At 40.0% G+C, this 22,859-nt stretch overlaps 1 protein-coding gene across 1 annotated transcript; it reads right to left on the bottom strand.

Moving 5' to 3' along the window:
• Positions 1–1,574: 1,574 nt before the first annotated feature.
• PRMT9 (protein arginine methyltransferase 9) lies at positions 1,575–21,294 on the bottom strand. The gene is made up of 14 exons (XM_018073505.2): positions 21,231–21,294; positions 20,935–21,014; positions 20,163–20,366; positions 19,490–19,638; positions 18,067–18,303; positions 17,393–17,560; positions 16,194–16,296; positions 14,144–14,250; positions 10,426–10,618; positions 6,695–6,878; positions 3,901–4,612; positions 2,632–2,785; positions 2,112–2,234; positions 1,575–1,904 (listed from the first exon to the last, which is right to left on the bottom strand). Exons 3-14 carry the CDS (start codon positions 20,337–20,339, stop codon positions 1,689–1,691), a joined length of 2,523 nt encoding a protein of 840 aa, XP_017928994.1. The 5' UTR covers positions 20,340–20,366; positions 20,935–21,014; positions 21,231–21,294; the 3' UTR covers positions 1,575–1,688.
• Positions 21,295–22,859: the final 1,565 nt, after the last annotated feature.

The following is a 22,859-nucleotide window of genomic DNA, read 5'->3' as shown; positions in this document are numbered from 1 at the left end:
TTGGCTTTTGAAAACTACTACCACAATATTCCACAGCATGACCTATCAGGATTATACAAAAAGTTAATTTGCAAACAGTTCATCTTCCTTTTAACCATATTTATTCCTCTGTCTTATGCCCCATCTTCTCCTAAGTTTTTTAATCAGAAGTTTTAAGTATTGCTCTTGCCTTACTCAAGGAGACTAGAATATGTCTTCGATTTTTCTCTTAAGTCATTTTGCTGTCATATTAATTACTAAGAATCTTAATAAATACACCTACCCACTCTTAATAGTTTTTGCTTTTATTAGAGGTCTTCCTGCACCAGAAACCTAAACACTTCTTTATAAAACTGCACTCTGGTGAAGTTACCATGCACCTACTAGGTTTAGTTGGGTCAGGCAGTAACTTTCAGTTTTATGGATCATGTTTTTGGGGTTTTTAAGAAACACTGTCTTCTGTGTAGTATGAAAAGCCTCTGTCCTGCTCTAATTCACTTATGTTATACATTGTACCCCTTGGATGAAGGATGGTATCCACTTACTTTATCTTCACAAAACCTGACACTGTCATTACCACTGTTTAGGAAAAACAAACAAAGTGGAGAGCTTTCCTCCACCCTTCTAAAAGGAGCTTTATTACAGCAATTTGTCAGGTGCAGGGTTCAGCTGCAGGCTGGGACAACCACAGCTCCAACAGTCCTTCAGCTTAAACTGAGAGGGCCCATCTGAAACATTTGACCCAACGAAGAGTACAAAACTACTTTAGCAGGCCCTGAGATTCTAGAACAATCATTTGTGGATGGCTCTTTATACAGTCTGCTGTTAAGGAAAGTTCACAGAAGTGCCTCTTCTCCACTGAATAGACAGCACAGTATAAAGCAGCTTTGCTACAGAAATATCTTGCTAACAGTCTTCCTCCTCTCTCCACAGAGGTAGAATCAGTGCTGAGGTCAAAGTTTTTATTAGTCTTCCATTTGGATATAAATATAATAGAAGGAACTTGTTACCTGCATTATATTAAGATGCCATGCTGTAAGAGAGATTCAGGAGTACCGTGGTGGCTGATGTGTTTTATACAACTTTCATACACACAAGAGTTCAGGCCCATTGTATTACCAGAAATAATTCTGGGGGGAATTCTAACAAGTTTCCTAGCTTTGTCTTCCACTATACAACCTGAGTTATCCAACAGCACTCCTGTACAGCCTTTTAGGATTGTCTGTGTGCAACACAGACCTGTGATACTGCAGCTGGAATGCTGTTACAGTCCCACTACAAGCCTAACATCTCAATACTCTGAAGGAGGAGGCTTTGGCAATGGAGAAGTGCAACTACAGTTTGAGAAACAAGGACTCTGTTCCACACAGCCACAGCTGTTTATTTCTGGCACAGGCAGCTGGATGCTTTTTTTCTTACTACAGTTAACAGAGTAGCAGAAGTCTATCCCTACTGTAATCAGTATACTAACTAGCAATCAAGTTTCTGCTGCAGTGAAGACAATACCTCCCCAGCTGGTTGGTAAGACCCTTACAGTGCAAATTTTAGTCCACCAGTGGAACCTAAGTATCAATTATTAAAGCAACAAAAAAGCCTTTTTGACCAGTAGATAAAGTTTAGCCTTTAATACAAAGGAAGAGCAGTGATGTTACAAACAGTCAGTTTATGCACAGGTAATTAACCCCAAGGCTGCTCACACATGACATTCTTCACCGCTTGACTGTAATGCTGATATTGCTTTTATGGTGTTGAACATCAAGCACAAGTTCATCTCCAGCCTGAACTGGGATGGGCTCATCAAGAACAACTGCAGCTTGTTTCCAGTGTGAGGACTCATCAGATGTGTTCAAGGTATGGTCTTCATCTAGATGGATGTGATACCAGAAGGGAATTGCAGTGACTCGGCCAGACTTACAGATTTGTACCTGAAAATATTTAAAATATTCATCAGTTATACTGTTTTCTTACTTCTTTGAAAAGGAAGTAGTTCAAACAATTTAAATCCTTTTCAGAGATACCTGCACACAAGTAAATTCCACATTGAAATTTTCAGCCCAGGTGAACACTTAATGGGCAGTTCTGCAGAGCAGCAGTTAAAAATGTGCTTCGGGCTTCTTGTACACACAACTCACCTTCAGTTCTCTGCTGGGGGTGTTCAACAGAGGGTTCATGAGATCCAGCCTTAAAAGCTCTGCTGGCTTGCTCAAGGGTACACATGGTAATGTAGAGAGATCCAAATACACACAAACAGGTACCTGAGAGTATATACCAGAACTTCAGGCATCAATAACCATTAAAAAGTGAAGAGTTAGAAAACTTAATCATAACATAAGAGTTGCCAGGAATTACTGTAATACCTGCCAGAGACAGATAAAAATATAAGGTACACCACTGGGATACAAGGTAACGATGGGAATAATAACAGCACAGTCTCTTCTGTGCAATAACATTGTATCTGTCATCGCTGGGACAAAACCCAAACCAGTTCTAAAACCAGTGTCACCCATTTTAGATTATCTCAAGGTTGCTGTCTGGTCACACAAACCTCTCGATAACTTCAACAATGTTTTCTTTCAGTTTACACCAAATCTAAACAGCTAGACAGCTGCAGGCTTTGAAGCAGTGCCTGGGAGACACCCACCACCTTCATACCTTGAACTGGTTGATAAAAGGGGCTATATTAAACCCCAGAGTTGGTTCTGTTCCTTGAACAGCACTCTCCAGTAACAGAGACTCCGACTCTACAAGCATCCCATATACTAGCACATACTGTGGGAAAATCTTCCCTCCACTGTGAAGTAAACATCTGTAAAATGAGAGAGATTTCACCTGTAAAGCATATCATTCAGCAGTAATGAAAGAACATTAACTACATTTAAGAAAGGCACACTAGTTCTTCCCCTGAAGTCAAGTGCTCCTAAGCATTTGAGTTTGATCCCATTTGACCAACAGCTGCATCATACCAAAAAAAGGGAAACTTGTCACACAGTACTAAAATTATGGAACTGTATAATCTCTTCTCAGTGACAGTATTGGATATGGTGATATTTCACAATGAAGACAGTGGGATCTATTCACAGCAACATCATCTAATACTGAAGGACTGGCAGAAATGCTGAATAAAACTGGAAGTCAGGAAGCATATACTGTTGGGAGGCACTGGTTAAGGAGGCAGCATAGCCATAAGGAAACAAAACCCTGTGAGAATTTAAGTGTTAAACTAAAACTGACAACAAGGCAGGGGATAACAGTTTTTCCTGAGAAAACACCTGAGCCTTGCTTGGTCTTTCGCTATAGAGCATCATGGTGCTGAGAGCAGCAACACCACAGCAGCTTTCATTCAGCACAGTATCAAACACCTCCAATTCAACACAGATTGGCTTAGGTTTCCTTTTCCTGGAGCAGACCTCATCACAGGAATTGGGTAGCTAAGCAGGACACTATTCAACATGTTTTCACGCCAACAAATTTGAGTCTTGTCATATGACAAAAGTCAAGAGTAATTTTTCCATTTGTTCTTGCAGCAAAAAAATCTTTCAAGTCATCCAAAGATTTATTCAAAACTTAGAAAAGGTAATGGGCATAAATTGTCTGGAATATTCTGCCCTCACTAAGCACAGAGATTAACAGAGAAGCTTCCCTAGCACCACAAAAGGGGATAAATTCATTTCACACTTACTTTGTTGCCCATTTCCCTTATTTTATTGCTCTTGCTCTGCCTTCTTTCCCACCCCTTCTGCCGTGGGAAACAGCATTGTCATGCCAGAAACCCTCTGGGAGGTTCAGACCATGCAAAGAAAAGCAGCTTTTTCTGCTCTACAGAACCAACATGACCGTAATTTTGTAGTTAGAAGGAATATTCTCAATTTTTTTCAGATAATTACGGATTCCTAGAAATAATTTTGTTCATTTATACTGTACCTGGATATTGCAGCCTTTTCCATCACCTCCTGCTGGATTAAACCTGATGTCTCTATAACATCCAAGATGATAATACTCCACAATTTGTCTGATTTGGGTCTCTGTAGCACCACACTTTCTTCTTCTAAGTGGCTGAGCCAGAACTCCAATGTTTCCTTAGGGAAATGGTTAGCTTCTGAAATGATATTAAGTGCTGCCTGATGCTGTTCTTTTTCAACAGAACTGTAGGCTCTGACTGGTCCAAGTTTGCCAGCTATAATGGGCAGAATGGAGAAGCCTTCAGATACATCTAAAATGTACAAAGGGTCAGGAGCCTCATCTAGAGAGCCCTTGTTTTGATTCTCTTGGAGGTTTATCCCACTGCCATGTCCATCAACATCCATGGACTGCAAGTCCTTACTTGGATTTAATGACAGCAGCACTTTGCTCATGGCAGCTTTAAAGCATTCATGGTAGGGTACGTCATTCAGCAGGGCTATTTCTGTGGATTCCAGCACACACACTTGACTGCTGCCAGCCTGTTTGCTGGTTGTCTGAAGTCCAGCCAGAGCATTACATAATTCAGCCTCATTGCCCAAACTCAGCGTGTTGTCTCTGTCACTGAAATCCATCCCACACTCTGAAGTCAAAGAAGAAATCTTCTGGATCTTCAAGTAGCAATCTTGGCAGCAAACCTCCATCACCACAGTATCTCCAGTCTTCACAGAATAATCTTGGCAAAAGAGCATAAAAAAAGTCATGTCAGTCACTCCACACAAACATGACTGAAGCAGCCATACAGTGCTTAAAACAAACAAACAAGCCACCCAACCCACCCACCCATTATCTCATTTGTTCATCAGTTGTTACTAGTGTGTATGAAGGAGCTGCTTTTGTCTGTACCCACAAGTTGAAATCTGCCATTGTGCATTAACGTTTGCCTTAAGCTGCCTCACTCTAGGCAAAATCCATTTATTCTCAAAATAAAGTAATACCTCTTTCTCATAGACATGCTTAAGTGTTAGGCTGATAGCGGAGCAGAAAAAAAATGTACTGGTAAAGAAACTGCTTTTGCTTTAAAATGCTAAATATTAAATATTTAACCTTTTAATACCTCCTGTAATCAAAGGTAAATTTGTAGTTAGATGGAAAACAACAGCTACAGTTTAGAAAGGGTAATGGATTCAAAATAAATTTTACTGGAACATTTATGGTGTGCAGCTCAAGATGGTTTTTGGATACTCTGTGTGTACATTCCAAGAAAGTAAATCCACGGATATAGACCAGAATTTCAAAACAAAACTGCTATAGTTTGACAAACATTTCTTTCAATGGCAACATAAGCTAAAAGAGGCTCTTCCCTCCCCTGTGCTTTCAGTTGAACCACTCTGTGGCACAGCTGTCCCTACTGTCTGTGGATACTGAATTAGGAGCTGTGGACTACCCCAGGGGTAGACAGGCCTTACAGAAAGCTCTGGCTAAACTAGAGAGCTGGGCAATTACCAACCCTATGAAATTTAACAAGGCCAAGTACCAGATTCTCCACGTGGGATGGGGGAACTCTGGTTGTATGTACAATTTGGGGTACAAGAAGCTGGAGAGCAGCCCTGCAGAAGGAGATTTGGGGGTTTGGGTGAATGGCAAATTGAGTAGGAGCCAGCAGTGTGCCCCAAGAGCCAAAAGGGCCAACCGTGTCCTGGGGGGCAGCATTGCCAGCTGATCGAGGGAAATGACTGTCCTGCTCTGCTCTGCACTGCTGCAGCCTCACCTGGAATATTATGGCAGTTTGGGGCATCACAATATAAGAAGGACATCAAACCACTACAGTGTGTCCAGAGGAGGGTGACCAAGGTAGTGAAAGGCCTGAAAGGCAAGACCTAAGAAGAGTGGCTGAGATCACTCGACTTGTTCAGCTTGGAGAAGGCTGAGGGGAAACCCCATAGCAGTCTACAACTTCCTCAAGGGTGGCAGTGCAGGGGGAGGTGCTCATCAACTTTCTCTGGTGTCCTGGAGACAGGACATGAGGAAATGGAATGAAGCTGTGTCAGGGAAGTTCAATTGGATGCTAGGAAAAGATTTTCACCCAGAGAATAATCAGTCACTGGAAGAGGTTCCCCAGAGATGTAGTAACAGCACCAAGCCTGCCATAATTCAAGGAGCATTTGGACAATGTTCTCAGTCATGTGATTTAATTTTGGGTAGTCCTGCGAGAAGCAGGAAGCTGGGCTCTGTGATCCTTATGGGTCCCTTCCAACTCAAGATGTTCCAGGAAACAGGAGAATAAAAAATCGGTGATTGGAGAGTAGAGGATGCTGAAAATGGCACTACTAATGCTTGTATGTGGAGAACAGTATACAAGTTGGGTCCAAAATGAGGGTGAGGGGTAGGTGGGAATGTTTAGTTTTGGTTTTGTGGCAGTAGCAGCTAGCAATTCCTACCTCACCTCTCCCACCTCCCTTTCCTAAGTCACATCTTCAGTAAGCAGAGCCAGACTGTAGGCCCACTTTTTGGAGTTACTCCACAATGTATTTAATTCAGTATAGAGAAAAAAAACAACTTCATGAAAAGCATTCTCCCAGATCTTAAGCAGGTGCCTTATCTGCTTCACAGCAGAGTTCCAGGAACAAGCCCTGATGCAGGGACTATGCACTACAGACCAGAAACATGACCAGGAACCATCTCACAGCTACTTGCTGTTGAACTTCTCCTAATCCTATCTGCTCCCACTTCCTAGGTCTCTGACATAACCTAATCAGCTCAAAACCAAAATGAAACCCAATTAATGTACCACAAGAAGAAAAGCCACAGGCCGTACCAGGGAGGCCCTGCACAGGATAAACTGCCTGTTCCCAGCAAGTTTCCTCACTGGGACTTGTAGACAGAGCATGTTCATCATCGAGCTGTAGTACAAACCACACCACAATAGCATCTAGTATTCCTCCTCCAGTGACTGGCAGGCTGAGCTTCCAGGGCTTTCTAGTTGCAAGGCTTTTCAGCTCCTGAGCAAAACGGAAAGAGGGAAAAAAAAAGTGTGAGAGTTTACTTCCATAAATAAAAAATTGTTTTTATTAAACTAAATCACCCAAAATTTCAGCACCAATCCATGAGGGCACCCAACGGAAACTTGAAGTTAAGGAGCTTCTACAATACCAATCACCATCATTAGTACTCACTAGCCTAGGAACTGTCTTCCCACACCAACAATCTGCATCCATTAGCCACAAAAGCAAACACCTACATCTAAGAACACATATTTTAAACCACTGAAAACATCAAGAAAGACTTCAGACTGGCAAGGCTTGCTTTGTGAGAAGTAATAAAATCAGAGCCATTTTTTTGAGCTGGCTTCAAGCCAATGCTTAGGCACAGGCTTCACTTTAAACCTGTGTTCAATCAGTTCTGGAAATACTGCGTGCAAGCACCGAATTCACTCAGAGATTCAGAAAAAAGTCATTATAAAACCAGTAAAATCAAACACCTTTCAGGATGTTTTCTCTGCTACCTCGGGCTATAGGCCTTGTGTAAAAGGTCAGACACGTGCAACTGCACTGCTGGGAAGAACTAAGGTCTCCCAGAAGGAATCAATTATACATTTTCTGATACTCCTAAAAAGTTTTGAATATGTAACAGGAATTATGTCTTTTTCCATGTACAATTTATTTTTCTCAGGAATTACCTCCTGCTACCCACATTTATAAATGTAAAAAAACCAGCTCTAATGTCTTAGTTCCGGCATAAGCCAGTTACCAGGAGGTCAAGCACAAAAGACCAAAGGTTCTCTTAGTCACAACCATTCTGATTAGTAACAGCCCTTCCTAAACATTTATCATCTTCCTGATCTGCTTATCTCAATACTTGTACTCTTAAAGTTTTAATCTCAAAATACACAGGGCAAAAGAGAAGTTGCACGCTAAGAACATGAGTAGCTCCACATGCTGCCTTTTTTTTTTTCCCCTTCTTCATTCTCATTGTGTCCTCCAAAATTTGGTCTACCTCTCTTCTCACAACTGACAGGTGGCTGAACAATGCACATGTTAAAATTACTGGATGCCAACAAAGTTCATAGTAAGATCTCACTGCTCTTCAATAAAAGTGCTTTGCTGCCAACCATTTTTGGTACATCCTCAGCTGGAGAGGAAAAGAATAGTTAAGTTGAAACTTTTGTTAGCATCAAGCTCCTTGAAGCAAGACAGCAAGAGCACAAACATGCATCTGTTTCTTCTGTTTCTGTGAAGTTATAGACGTTTAGAAGTATATTTGACATGAAAAACATTCTTCCTGATCATCCCTCAAGAACAGCAGGCCCAAGGTTCTTATCTGCTAAGTTTTAGTAATTGCAGTGTTACACCCTCATCACTTAAAAAAACAATTGAAGGCAGTTATTTAAGCCTTCCCTGCTCTCTGTCATACTGCTTAACCCACATTTATTCTTCTTTTAGCCACTTTATAAACTTTTTTCTATCATTTATGACAATTACCAATTTGAACAGCCCTACCACACAAGGATGGCAATTTATCAACTAGTCCTATTAAAGAGAAAGCATAGAAAATAAAGCAACGATGCAGGAATATGCAGTAAAACCCCAAAATGATGCTATGCCACATATATCCTCTGAATGAGAAAAGGATAACTTGCATTAACAGTAAGTAAATGGGACTACAAACAGAAGGCAAAACTACAGAAAGAATGCAGTTACTGAGTTTCCTATGTCTTGATCCACAATTTCTCAAATATTCCACACCGTAACTTCTCGTGAGAATTACAAAGAGCCAGTATCTGTAATTGTTGGCAAAAGCACAGTTCCTTTAGGGCCTGAAAGTGAGATTGAGCTTTAATTACTGGTTGCAGAGGTAAACACTCACTTCCCCTCCCAGTGGCACTGATCTGCTGCCAGCAAACAGGCACACAGGTGGGACCTGGTGAGGTACAAGTGCCTGCAGCCTCTAATTACAGCCACACCTCATTCCCCTGCCTGGGAGGAACTGAGCTGCTGTTAACAAGAGCAGTGATAAAGTCATCAGCATAAAGCAGCTGCCTTTTTTTTTTTTTAAATTTGTTTTATTTTGACTTATTATTTGTACTAGAAATTTGTCTTAGAAGCCTCCCACAACTCAGTTTGACAAACACTGTTGTTCCACATTTTAAGTCTGGTTCTCAGTTCTGTTAGTTTAGGTCTGGACAGTTGGTACAAGCAGAAAAAATGCAACATCCCTCTCATTCTTCAAAACACGAATTTAGGAATTATGTCTCTGAAATTACCTTACTAGTGCTCTGTGATTTCTTATCTGAATTTCAGTCTTTAGTAGGTAATTCTGCTGTTCTGCTCTGGAACTGCCACATTTGCCCAGTGACAACATAACAACAAACAGTAACCAACGATTCCCAGCCACATCAGTGATTCACATCAGTGGCATTTCTCCCTTTTTACTTATGATATCTTAACGTTTCGTGACAGAACACTCCATTAGTCTAACTGAAACTTCAAAGGAGCAGTTCTGAAACATGATTTAAAGAGTAACACTGTTCTTTACTCTTTCAAATTATCTTTACATGTTTGCCAGCAGGCAGATGCTTAAGAACAGACATCTCTCAGATGAGAGTAATAGTTTCTTATTGATGCTAGAAGCAGAAGCAACATTAGGTCAGAGAGATTGCTCCCAGTAGTATACTGAAGAGCCTTGTCTTATTTCATTTTTAATCTCAGGATGTCAGACAAGCCAACTAGGAAAAGCTATTGATTCAGAAACACTGCAATTCCTGGCCAAGCAGTAGCCAAGAATAATTTCATTTATATAACAGAATCTATTTTAAGCTCTGAGTCAATTGTAACTCCTCACCACAGGTCAACGAGCAAGAAGCACAGCAGAGATCAGATGTATCATCTTTTTAGCATGCCCAGCTGTGGGTGGCTGAGGTCTTTGCCTTACAGTGCAGGCCTATTTCCATATGCATTCAAATGTAGTTTGTGTTAAATACACAAAATAATGCTACTATGTTTTAGAATGCCATATTACAGAAATACCCTAAGGTACAAAGGAGCTGAAGGGTGGAATCAACTGAATAGGATAACGTCTTCATCTCCCTCTTTTTTACACTGACCTATCAGCACTCAGAGACATTTTTATGCCAGATGTAAAATACACACCCCTTCTCCTGTCTTCAAGAGTTTCTTGAAGACTCTAACTTTAGAGGAATAAACTAAGTCAGCTCCACAACTGCATAAATCATTTAAGATGGGTCTATTGCATTCTTCCTCCTCTTCTACGTACTGAGGCTGGCAGCTGTTTGATCTTATGGTGAGGTAGTTTATGAAGTTCCCAAAACTCTGCCCAACCAACAAAAAACCTTCACCTTCAAAAACTCAGAAAATGTCATTTGATGAATCACACAACCAGACAAGCATCAAAAACAGGAGAGGATTTCAGTGCAGCCCTGCCACCTTCGCACTTGTGAAGTTGAACCCGAAAGCAAATAAAATAAGGCACTCTTGCTATTCATCAAACAATTACTTATAAAGGATGTAAAACCCCCCCCAAAAACATTACCTGCAGATCATTGAAATCTACTGTCATTACTTGACAGGGTTCTGTCAGGGGGATGTAACCTCCAGGAATACGACTGAGCTTCTCAGTGGTGTAAGGCTCGACGGTGTCCTCTGAACCAGCAAAAGCGTATGTTGGGCTGAAGAACTGCACTGAATTGGACAAGCACACACCAGCAACTTCTTGCATTCCCACTCTGGAGTGAAGGCAAAAAGAGAAGAAATGAAACTTCAAGTCATTTGATCAAAAACCTGAAGGAAATTCTCCCTAGGCTGGCTAAGTATTTTAAAACGTACAGAGCGTTAGAATAGAAAAGCTAAAAAATACTAAAACAACTCTGTGGGGTTTTTGTTGTATTCAGAGCAGCTCCAAAGCACAGAAAATGCACATCATTTTCAAGAATCAGAACTGAAATCTGTCACCAGAAACCGAGAAACAGCCAAATGTGTCCTTTGTCAAAGGCCACAGACTTTTGCTCCTTTAAGTACAACTCACTGAGTCTTGACAGAGAGCTAAAGAAAAATAAATCCTGTGATAATAAGAACAAATAAAGCTTTTCTTCTGCTACATTGCACAGATAACAGAGGTGTTTCTTTCAGGTGAACAGAATAGTCGAACAAAGATAGATATGCAACAGGAAGAAGCATTTTGGGAGGCTCCTAGAGGTAACCTTTCATTTTGCATTTATGTATTTATCAACCACAATCCACGCAGAATACGTCATTTTTCACAGTTACATAGCTGCAAGAAAAGCCTCAGTGCTGATTTCTTGGTGGAAAATGTTTTTACAACTCAGAACACATATATCCTCTCTTGTAAGACAGAAGATCATCTGGATTTTTAGAAATGACCTTATACAAAAAACTTCAAAGACAACTGCTAAACTGCTTTAAAACAATTACTCACACTGTCCATCTCTTAGGTTTGAGGACTTAAAATATATTCTCATTTTCAAAGTATGAGTCAGGACCTAAGTCTTGCACAAGCTACATTTTAGATTATTTTGAAAAAGTACATTTGCTTGAGAAGCACTCAGTGCTTCCCATTTAAGTGACAGCTATCCAGCAAATCTACACTCTTATAGTGAGATCTAGTACTCAGTTCAAATAACAACTATTTAAATTTCTATTTCTAGAACTACTTTTAGCTCCGAATCACTTTTTCAGGAGCCTCCTCTCCCTGCAAGAGATCTCCCTACAACTAAGCATGACTAGACAAGCTGTCTGATAATATTCTCATCATATATGGTCATGTCCTTGAAACTCATAATTGCAGAATTGAGTAAGTTGCCCTTTGTCATGTTCTTAGGTAAGTATATTTTAACCATTATGCAAAGCTAAAAGACATTGGACTCCATCTTTGGAGCAGATTCCATAGCAATAGAAAGCACAAGGTTGTAAGTACTTCACAATAAATACTAAAAAATTCTGCAACATTATCAACGATTGCAGTCTTCTCACCTGCTCAGTGAAGTAACAGATATTTTAACAATGAGGATAAGAACATAGTCCCCTGCATTTGAAACTGAATCCATGTATTATTTTAAAATAAATACTATCACTAAAAGAGATCAGCTGCTGTACAAGGCCTGTATTGTGGAAGAGCTCAGAAGATTATTCAGATATATTATCATGAACCCTTCTGGCTTCAATACACAAGCACAGAGGTATAGTCACTCTATTGCCTCTCTTTCTGGGGACTGACTAAAAATAAAACACTAAAAAAACTTGAAACCTGTAAAGAAATACTAAATCACTGCAATTCTTACAGTGACTTCAGGAGAAAATTAAAACATGCCATAAAAATATTTTAAAAACTGACATAACACCACAGTAGAGTTAGACCCTAGTCATTCTAGGGAACATAAGCAGCAGGTAAAAGCAGCACCAGCTATAGCAAAGAAACATTACAAATGTCACTAAAACATCAAGTAATAAAGCTACAATAAGGACTAAATCAGCACAAAACCTTTTGTAAAGTTGGCCTAAGTGCACCAAAAAATAACACTACAAGAAAACTGTTAAGATTTATCTAGAATTTCACTATATCCTAGGGAAAAAAACCCAAAATAATCAGAGCACAAGAAAACAATGGGACAGAATACAAAGTAGAAGCTCAGATCAAACACAGATAGATGACTGTGATATGCAAGATTACCAACAACTGGACTCAAAATGGATTCCCCCTCTCAGCAAGATGAATCAGTGTTTGATGATAGATTAAACACACTTTTAAATGTACTTCAGGGAAAAAACCCTCAAGTATTCATACAATTCTGGGCTCTACATCTACTTCTAAGCACTCAAAAAAAAATTAAAGCATGAGGAAAAGCTCAAAGCTGTACTAATTGTACAAGACAGAAACTGTCCAGGATGATATAAAAAGCATGAGAAAAGAGATACTTTCACACTGCTACTTCATTAGGCTCATTAGAAGAAAAACATCCAAACCCCAAAATTTTACTGTAGATGGTGAAAACACTTTAGGTAATGTGAAGACATGCACATCAAAATAATTCAAAGAGACCTGGATAGTTTAAATCTGAGAAGAGATAAGAAGTGTTTTACATAAAACTTAGCAGCACTTGTTAAAATAGACTTAAGTATTCTTACTATAGCAAAGGGGGATCTCAAACTACAGAGGCAAGAAATTTAAAAGTAACATTTTTCCTCTTTCAACAGCATATAATTGATTTGTGACAATCACTTCAGTCCTGCTAGTCATCTCAAGCTATTAAAATGGAATTTCAACTCAACAATCCAAAGTTAGCAGGACATTAACTTGTATTCTGTGTAAATTTTGTAAGGAACAGTCAATGCCCTGTTTCAAGGCAAAACTTCTTTTAATTGATGAATAATTAACTTCTACAAGAAATTATTCTGTGACCATCTACCATGGGAACTTCGGTCTCTTTCTGGCCACTGTCCTGGTCTAGCACATTAGAAAAATTGCTGATTGCAGCCTGGCTACTGTGCACTGAAGCTCCTGTAGAAGTTAGTGTTTTCTTTAATGTACAACAAGATTAATCCTAAACAAAATACATCAAATCCAAACCTCTCAGACAGGGACTGTCTTCATACAATGATACTGTTCTAAAAGAGGAGAATAAAAATGAATATGAAAGCAATGAGGGGAATATGAAATATGAAAGAAGTCTGAGAGCTGGTCTCAGCAAAGAAACCTTATTCTGTGCCAGTTCACAACTAGTCAAAGGACATATTCAGACAGATAATGCTAGCTGGGGTTATCAACACTTAGGCTTTACACAATCCTGTCCTCATCTTCTGGAAGGGTTAGATCCAGCAGTGAGGTATGAAGTAGATTATAAAGGGGGTAAAATGAGGCTAAAGGCTAAGTGTTAATCCAAGGATCTACAATACAGAAATTGAGACATAATTTTACTATTAAGGAATTTAATTTCTTTCGGATGTATTAGAGGCATGTACTTCAGCATAAGTGTAAATCAGGAGTTTCTGATAAAGTGATCCAGAAAATCTGAACCTCAAAGGGGTAGGGAGGTGTTAAAAAAACTAAAAAAGCCTGGAAAAGGGGTGGAGTGGGGAGAGTGAGAGCAGAAAATCTGTTTAGTTAATCAGACAATCAGCCATTCAAAAAATAAAGAGAACAGTAAATGAGAAATCCTCAATAAAAACAACCAAATAACCAAATCTCTTCCCAAATAACAAATATGGGTTCAAACAAATATGAGTTCAAGACATACCTGTGATGCCTACGTATCTCTTTGCACTCCACTGCCATCCCAAATACTGTGGCACTTGCAGGAATAACTCTGCCATAGTCTCCAGCACTGACCTCTTGATTTTTAGGCTGTGAAAACACGAACAAGAACATGCAATGAGATGGTGACCTATTTCTACCATTACTGAAAAGCCTAGGGGTTACATATTAGTGAGCCATTCAAGTGACAGTCAGAACACCAGTAAGTTTTTAGTGATTAGTAAAGATTCTGGTCTTTGGCATTTTGCTGACCATGAAAGAAGTTTCTTAAATACAGTGTTTCAATATATCCAGGCTTCAGCTTTACTTTTCAGTCCACTACTTCCCTTGTGCAACTCTAACATGTTTTTTTTAATTTGTATTCTATTAGAGTATATTGAAACATTTGAGGACTTTTCTTTTATGCATCATTCCTACACTTAACACTAGAGGTCATCAGTTTCAATTCAATACAATAGGTTTAAGCCAGCTAAAACCTTTTAAAATTAGTTAGAATCAAAGCAACGACAAAATAAAGGCAAGTCCCCCTATTTCATAAGATTTAACAGAGGTTAACCTGTATAAAACTCCTTGTCATATTACTTTGCTTGATGTATGGTAACTAAAATGAAAAATACATATAGTAAAAAGTAAAATCCAAGACTCAGTGGAATTGTTCAGTCTCCCAAAAAGGTTCAAATCAGCAAAAATAAATTAAGAGCAGAAGCATATGGCATAATTACAAAATTATAACTGAGTGTTCCCTAGTGTCACAATGAGAAATAATTCTTCTGTAATTCAGCATTTTCTGCTTAGACTGACATGACTTTCTGCTACTAGTTGGTATCTCAGAATGACCAGGTTGTAATCAAACTTGCAGGAAAATAGTGTGTTTAAAATTCACATAAACCCCTTTGGTGTTACTTAAAAAGTCAGGGGACAAAAAAAGGATTAAACCAAAATAAATGAACAGTGATCAAGAGTGAACCATCTCTGTATGACAGAAGGTTACACGGGGGAAACATTCACTGCAAGTATCACAGAATCACAGAATTAACTGGGTTGGAAAAGACCTCCAAGATCATCAAGTCCAACCCTTGATCCAACACTGCCATGGTTACCAGACCATGGCACTCAGTGCCACATCCAGTCTTATCTTAAAAACCTCCAGGGACGGAGAATCCACCAACTCCCTGGGCAGCCCATTCCAATGGCTGATTACTCTCTCTGTAAAAAATTTCTTCCTAATATCCAACCTAAACTTCCCCTGGTACAGCTTAAGACCATGCCCTCTTGTCTTACTGAGAGCTGCCTGGGACAAGAGACCAACCCCCACCTGGCTACAACCTCCTTTCAGGGAGTTGTAGAGAGTGAGGAGGTCTCCCCTGAGCCTCCTCTTCTCCAGGCTGAACAGCCCCAGCTCCCTCAGCCTCTCCTCGTAGGACTTGTGCTCCCGTCCCTTCATCAGCCTCGTTGCTCTTCTCTGGACCTGCTCCAGCACCTCAATATCCTTCCTGAACTGAGGGGCCCAGAACTGGACACAGCACTCCAGGTGTGGCCTCACCAGCGCTGAGTACAGGGGAAGAATCACTTCCCTGGTCCTGCTGACCACACTGTTCCTGATCCAGGCCAGGATGCCATTGGCCTTCTTGGCCACCTGGGCACACTGCTGGCTCATGTTCAGCTTCCTGGCAATCCAAACTCCAGATCCCTTTCTGCCTGGCTGCTCTCCAGTCACTCTGTCCCCAGCCTGTAGTGCTGCAGGGGGTTGCTGTGGCCAAGTACCCGTCTACTCAGAACACGAGCTCACAGAAGGACAACGTGTGCTGCTGCCTCAGTGCCATTCACCAAAACCAAATTCATGGAACAAACACAGACCACTCATTTTTAGCATAACAAAAGGAATACCTACAAAAGTTTCTCATTCACATAGGTCCAGAATGTGTGCACATGCACTCATACACACACACATGTGCTACTATGTGTGTGTGTGTGTACATATATATATATATATATATAAAAAATACATATACACATGTACCAACATCACCTACCTTTGGCTGTAAAAGTAGATGTTCCCAAGCATGTATCAAGCTCTCCACAATTCCTTCTCCAAATAAACCAGCATCTACTGTTTCTGTGACAACCAAGGATACCCTACATAAGAAAAAGAACACCATGAAATATAATGTATAACACACGTTCCTGTTAACAATCATTCTTTAATGTAGCTCAGAGTAAAAAACTTTTACCAGTGTTCTGATGTTTCAATACAGATGGGTAATTTAGTTCTTCCAAAAAATTAAATGTTTTGAATTGTTGCTAGAAGTTATTAAAGATGCAGATAAAAGAGAATAAATATTGAGCAAGAATTTACCATAAAGCCTCTTGTTCAGCATTTATAAATAAATTGTGTGGGAAGAATCTAGCCAAAACAGGAAGATGTTTCAGCCTGGGCACACAGCCAGTGATATTGCAGAATATTTATTTTGTGCAAGAGTATGCATTCATGCATGTGTATAAAAAGGAATTAAAAATCCCAAAGCTATAATCAGAGCACAATAAAATTATTACACAGATTAAAAACACTAAAATCCTAAATCCTCTGGAATTAAACCAAAAAAGCATACAGTATGATAAGAGAAGACATTTCTAGAACAGTAGGAATTTACTCCTGACAGGCGACATCTAGTAACTCATTATATAAATTAAAAGGACATATATTTTACTGTAGCTCAGCTGGCACAATTATACAAGGCTTGACTGGCCTAAACCATGTGGCTAAACCACAGGAGCTTCATCATTTCCCATCATGAGCCTGTACCATCACCAGACACTTTACTATAAATGTTTGTATCTCCATCCTATTCAGAGGCTGCAGAAGTGAGACACAAGTTGTTAAGTATAAAACTGTGTTAAAATTAGTTTTAGGACACAGTAATCTACACAGTAATCTAATCTCTCTTTTCCTGTTGCTGCAATATAATTACATATGCCCCAAAGCTCCCACCATCAAAGAATTAAACTCCTTAATTTATGACACTGTTGATCTACCATAGAGATTAGTACAATCTGAAGAAAATGTTGTCATTTCTGCACTGCTCTATAAAAGCACAAAACACACAGAGAACCTTCTCACATTCTGGGTAATACCACAGCAGTGTTATTTCCTGTTTAGGTCAGAAAGCATTTACCATTTCCTTAAAATTAAGAGCAAATTCAAATACTGTCACAACAGAAAGCAACAACGTACCTTTCAGGTATGTGCTTTGGAATTTCTATATCAAGTGACTTCAAATGCAGAAGTTTGATCTCTCTTTCCATATTATTTGCTGCCACCACATCACAGGCAAGCTCATACATGGTTTTTGATAATTCGCAGGCATAGACACACGACGCTCCTGCCTTTTTTGCAAACATACTGAAAAACAAGAATAAGGGTTTTTCCCCTCCTCCACATCTGCTTCATATTTCTACCAGCTCAAGTCTAAAAATCATCATTAAGTGAACTAGTATCTATTGTGTGAACATTGATACTGCACAAGTTGTTGATAGCATATCAAGAGGATATCAAAGAAACCACCAGAGTTAGCATAAGGATACTCCCTCAGCTATGCTAAGTAACTCTTCAGACTCAAAAGACAGGACAAATGGCATTACAATTCCAAAACCAACATGAGTAATTCAATTTATACGGCACTTATTGGCACAAAAAGTATCTGCAACAAATAATAAAAAAGGTTCCAAAAACCACTATTAAACACTGAACTCCAGACTCACTGATTTCTGAAAACTTTGGTTTCTTCCTTTAGTTTTGTCCCCATAAAGGCATGAAAGTAATTATATTTTCTGCTAGCAATCAAATTTTGTTAGACAACAAGTATGTTTCTATTAAACTCAAGTTAAAAATGTGCACTTGTGGCATACCTTAAAATTCCTGTTCCCGTGCCAATATCAAGGACAGAGCTGCACCCTGAGTGGACAGCATTCTCAATGGCCTTCAGGTAGGTGAGGTTCCTCTTGGCATCATTGAGCATGATGAAGTGCCAGCGTTCCACCAGCCAGTTTGCAACACGGTAGAAGTTTTCCTTTGCATCAGCGAAGTCTGGGTTGAGCTTCACTGCCTTGTGAAAATACCCAGCTGCTTCATCTCTGAAGCCCATTCTGAGAGCAAAAATGACAAATAAATAGAAAGCATGCCTTCAGCTGTATCTGTGAGTCTGTGGAAGTATTTTCCATTAGTTGGAAAGATTATCTTTAGAAACACTGGCATTGCCTTATGAAAAAGAATGATGTACAGCTTTACATCAAGTCACTGTAAAAGGCAAAGGCAGTCCAAAAATACCACTGTGTGCACCAACAATCCACTACTGCAGCCTTTGACGAAGTAAAACAGGTTTTACAAGAATTTGCTGCAACAGTATGACAGCAGCAACTCTGCAATCCAGTCTCACAGATATTCAACTCAAGAGAATGCCATAAACCTCAAAAGTGCTTTACCATATTTAACTGGAACATACTGCAAAACTATCAAATTTTGAGTTGCCAGCTCTTGCATCAAGTGCCAATTTTGGAAAAAAAAAAAAAAGGAAAAAACTTAAAAGAAACCAAATTGTGAACTTGAAGCAAGTTTTTATAATACCTATAGCATATTCTCAAATCAGACAGCAATGAAAAAAGCCCCAAATCTATCAAGTATACATATATACTTTAATACAATGTTGGGAGGGGTGTTCCTTTGAAACAAAGAAAGTAATCACAAAAAGCAAACCTAATGAAAACTATCTCAATTACGACCTATGATTTCAGTCTCAAAGAGCTGAGCAACAGAAAACACTTTTCTGCTTTACATTAATAAACACAAGCATAAGCTCAAACCATTTAAGAACAGCCCTACACGGTACAGGATACACAAGCAGCTTCTCCTCACTTCAAAGGTCTGTTATATGTCACCTCAAGAAGGACCAGAATTAAGAGACAGCATTCAGAGGTTGTAATTCTGATGGGATCTAACAGGCAAGAAAGGAAGAACTTCAAAAACTGTATGTTAACTGCTATTGTGACTCTGAACAACTTCGGTCTCTTTTTTGTTTAGTAATTCCTAAATAAATTGTTAGAAAATATTTGAAGACAGCATTTTTGTTTTTAACTTTTTTACTTTAGTAAAAGTACCTTTCTTTTTTTTTATTTTACTTTTGCTGTGACTACCAACATTTATATTTTAGCTTTGGCTACTCTATTTAAGCTGACAAACAGATTTAAGTTCAACAGTACCCACTACACAGCATGAAGCATATGCTTGCATTTACAGTGTGAACTTTACAAAAACTGAATATACATTACTACAAACCTGAAGAGATGTTCTCCCATGCTATTACATATCACTTCATCATTTGGATATAGTTCAAGTGCTTGTTCATAACAGTTAAACAGATCTTGAATCCGTGCCAGAGAATCTAGCTCTTCTGCCCATTTGAAGAGAGTAAACTGAAATGTTTCCTAGAAAATAAAACATATACCGCTGAGTTGCTGGGAGTTACCAGAAGCAGGGAAGGGAGCCCTGAAAACATCTGGAAGTATCCTGACATGCACCTGAACATCCTCATCTCCCTAAGCAGCAGCATACAACTGTTTGCTATCATAAAATGGTAGTTGGCTCACCTGGAAGAAGTAGAAATAAGCTCTTGGATATCTGAGGAGGACCAAGAGGATCATCACCCAGCAGTGTTTACTAAGAGCCTGCGTGTATATTAATGCATGCTCCAATACTAACAGGGCCCTATTTTTATTAAACTTGATTCACACACAGGGACTAAAAGTGTATGAATTCCCTTCATATAAGCATACAGAGCTTATTAAACAAGGCACTGGCCATCTCCATCACTACTAATTTTCCAATTCTGTCTTCAAAATAAAAGTAGAAATCAGTTACATACAACAAATCACAAGTACAAAACATGTCACAAAGACCTCAAGGGAATAGGATACATAAAATTGTTTCATGTAATTCAAAGAGCACTCACTTTGACGCTAGTTTTTAACTCGGGAGCCAGATTTAGTACCAGGAGATAGTGAGCATATGCAGTTCCAAAATCGTGCTCCTCCAAGCAATGCTGAGCACTCTGCAAAGATCTGGAAACCAACTCCCGCCTGCTGGCTTCCCGACCACCTCTGTGAAATTTGGCATTGGAGTTGGGCATTCTGAAGAATATAAATACTCACTTCTCCTAAAAAAAAAAAAGGCAAAAAAGTCACACATACAGCATACTGTAGGCCAAAAAGCTTGTACACAAAGTTGACAGATCAAAAAACACTTTAAATTTTCACTGGAGTTTGTAAAGACATCCTCCCTCGCCCAAATCCTAAACACTCGAGAACATGCTCATCTTTGTGACACTGATAATTCCATCAGCTCTCAGTGTTCACCATTCAAAAGTCAAGAGTGCATCATGTCTGTGTTAGACCAGGTCCTGGAAACAGATCGTGTTTTTCCCTTTGTAATATGTATTTCTGTAATAGACATTTTATCACGTCTCTGACCCAACAGCTTTGCACACTAGATGTTCGTGCACTCATAAATTTCAAAATCAACCACAAAATCTGCAGGTTAAAATTTTTCCCGTTGAACAGCAGTATCTCCATAAAGCAAAGCGAACCAATGAGCTCGCAGTTTATTTTACAGAAAGTAGAGTGACGTTTTTTCTGCTTAAAAAAAAACGTTAAAGAGTTACCAGAACCAATATGCGCATTTTTATACCTGCCTCGGTCACCGCTGCAACTTTTAAAGCTACTTACCCGAGAAGGGCTAATACCGCCTTCGGTATTTCCAGATGAGTCCCCAAAGCCGAAGAACACGAAGTTTACACGGAGAGGGACTGCAAGAAACACAGCACCATCACGACAAGGCTTGTTTTGTTGGTTTATTCCAATCCAGAAACCCACCGAGTACCGGCAGCGCACACAGGGACGCGCAAAGCCAGGGCGGGCCGGGCGCCCTCGCCCGCCGGGGGATGCGGGGGCCGGGGCAGGCCGCCCCGGGAAGCTGCGAGGGACCGGGGGGGGGCTTCCCCTGCCTTGGGGACATCCATCACCTGCTCCAGGGCCATCCATCCCCTGCGGGGCACAGCCCAACATTCCCAGTCCGCCGCCGCCATCCCAGTGCCGGGATCGCGCAGGCGCCGGGCGGTGCCCGACGGGAGCCGGCGCTATGAAATAAAGGTGCTTTACATTATCCGCGCTCTTCCTCCACCCGCATCCCGTCCCTTAAAATGCGTTAATTCAGCTCTTGCAAGCGCGGGGCCGTAGAAGTGATTCCCAGCGATGTTCCCCATCCAGTCCCTTGCCCATCCGTGCTGTTCGGGTCTACGCTCCCACCACGAAAGAAGCGCCACCTTAAATGTTCACCAGCTGCAGTGTGAGGGCTGCACGCTGCGCACACACTGTAGTTAGGCTGTTCCTAAAACCTAATTGTAATTCCACTCTTGGTAAATCCAACAGATGAGAACGCTCACGACACCAGGTTTAAGTCACGAACAAGGCCTAGTTGTCTTTGTCTGACAACTCCGCTCTGCAACAAGAGATTGCAAGGAGCAAAATTTAGAGCTTTTCTCAGCGTCTCCAGTCTCTAATTTCGTTCCCTCCCATGCTTAGGACACCACTTCCCTTCTTTGTGGAACCCTGCAGACTGTCTGCTCCGGGGAAACAGCCCCATGCAGAGCCCCGGAGTGCACATCTTTTCTTAAAAAGGCAGAGTTCATTTGGTCATGTCCTACTTCTGGGACAAGAACAGGCCACGGCTTTGTTTACTAATTAGGAAATGTCTGGAAGCTGCTCATCCTCACTTTCGTGCTCTAAAGCATGAATGCAGCTCCTCCAGGCTTTTATAGCTGTGGATATTTATTGTACGCGCATTCCCTTACGAGAAACAAATGAGCATCATCTAAAAATGTCAGGCCAACATTTTGAACGAGATTAAAATAGCACACACGGAGTGGGAACATGAATCTAGATGGAACATAATAGCGGTTAAGCTGTAATCCATGGCAAACTTCATTATTGCTCTATAATATTGTAAGAGAGGGCAAGTCTACAAACATTTTGAGAGAAGTGACCCAAAGGAAAAAAACCAGAACAGGCAACCTGAATGATGATAGAATCAACTTCTGATAGAGGAAAGTCACGCTAGAAAAAACATACAGTAACTGGTCAAAGCACTTGGGCTGAAGTCCATGAGGATGTGCAACCATTAGTATCAGAAAGCATCACATATTTTATATGAGGATGAGCTCTAAAGGAGGATATAATATCTTATTAAATCAACTGGTACCAACAAGCCTTCCTCCAGTTTTGACGAAAAAAAAAAGCTATGAACTTTAAATTAGTTACAGGTAGGGAACAACCTTCTCTGACTTTAGCTTAATTATGCTTTCCAGCTAGAGGATGATAGTATGGGGAAAAGAAAATATTAGCATCTGTGGGTTGTAGGGGGAAAGAGTTAAAAAAACCTACTGGCAATTATCACCTGCGGACAGTAAGGTGTAACAGGAGCTAGATTGTACCAAATATTGTAATGAGTAAGTATCTGTGACACTCCACGATTCTCCAAACTAGTTCAACTATTTTTTTTGTCAGAGCAAATAAATGCCAAACAGATAGCATAAATTCTTTATAGTGCCTACTTTTAAGCATAAATGAAGTAGTACTGTCTGCTAATTCAACCC

This window comes from Manacus vitellinus, unplaced genomic scaffold (genome assembly GCF_001715985.3).
Source record: "Manacus vitellinus isolate BGI_N305 unplaced genomic scaffold, ASM171598v3 scaffold_0_pilon, whole genome shotgun sequence".
Lineage (NCBI taxonomy): Eukaryota > Metazoa > Chordata > Aves > Passeriformes > Pipridae > Manacus > Manacus vitellinus.
The sequence above is the reverse complement of the archived record's forward strand: the minus strand, read 5'-3'. Positions and strand labels throughout refer to the sequence as shown.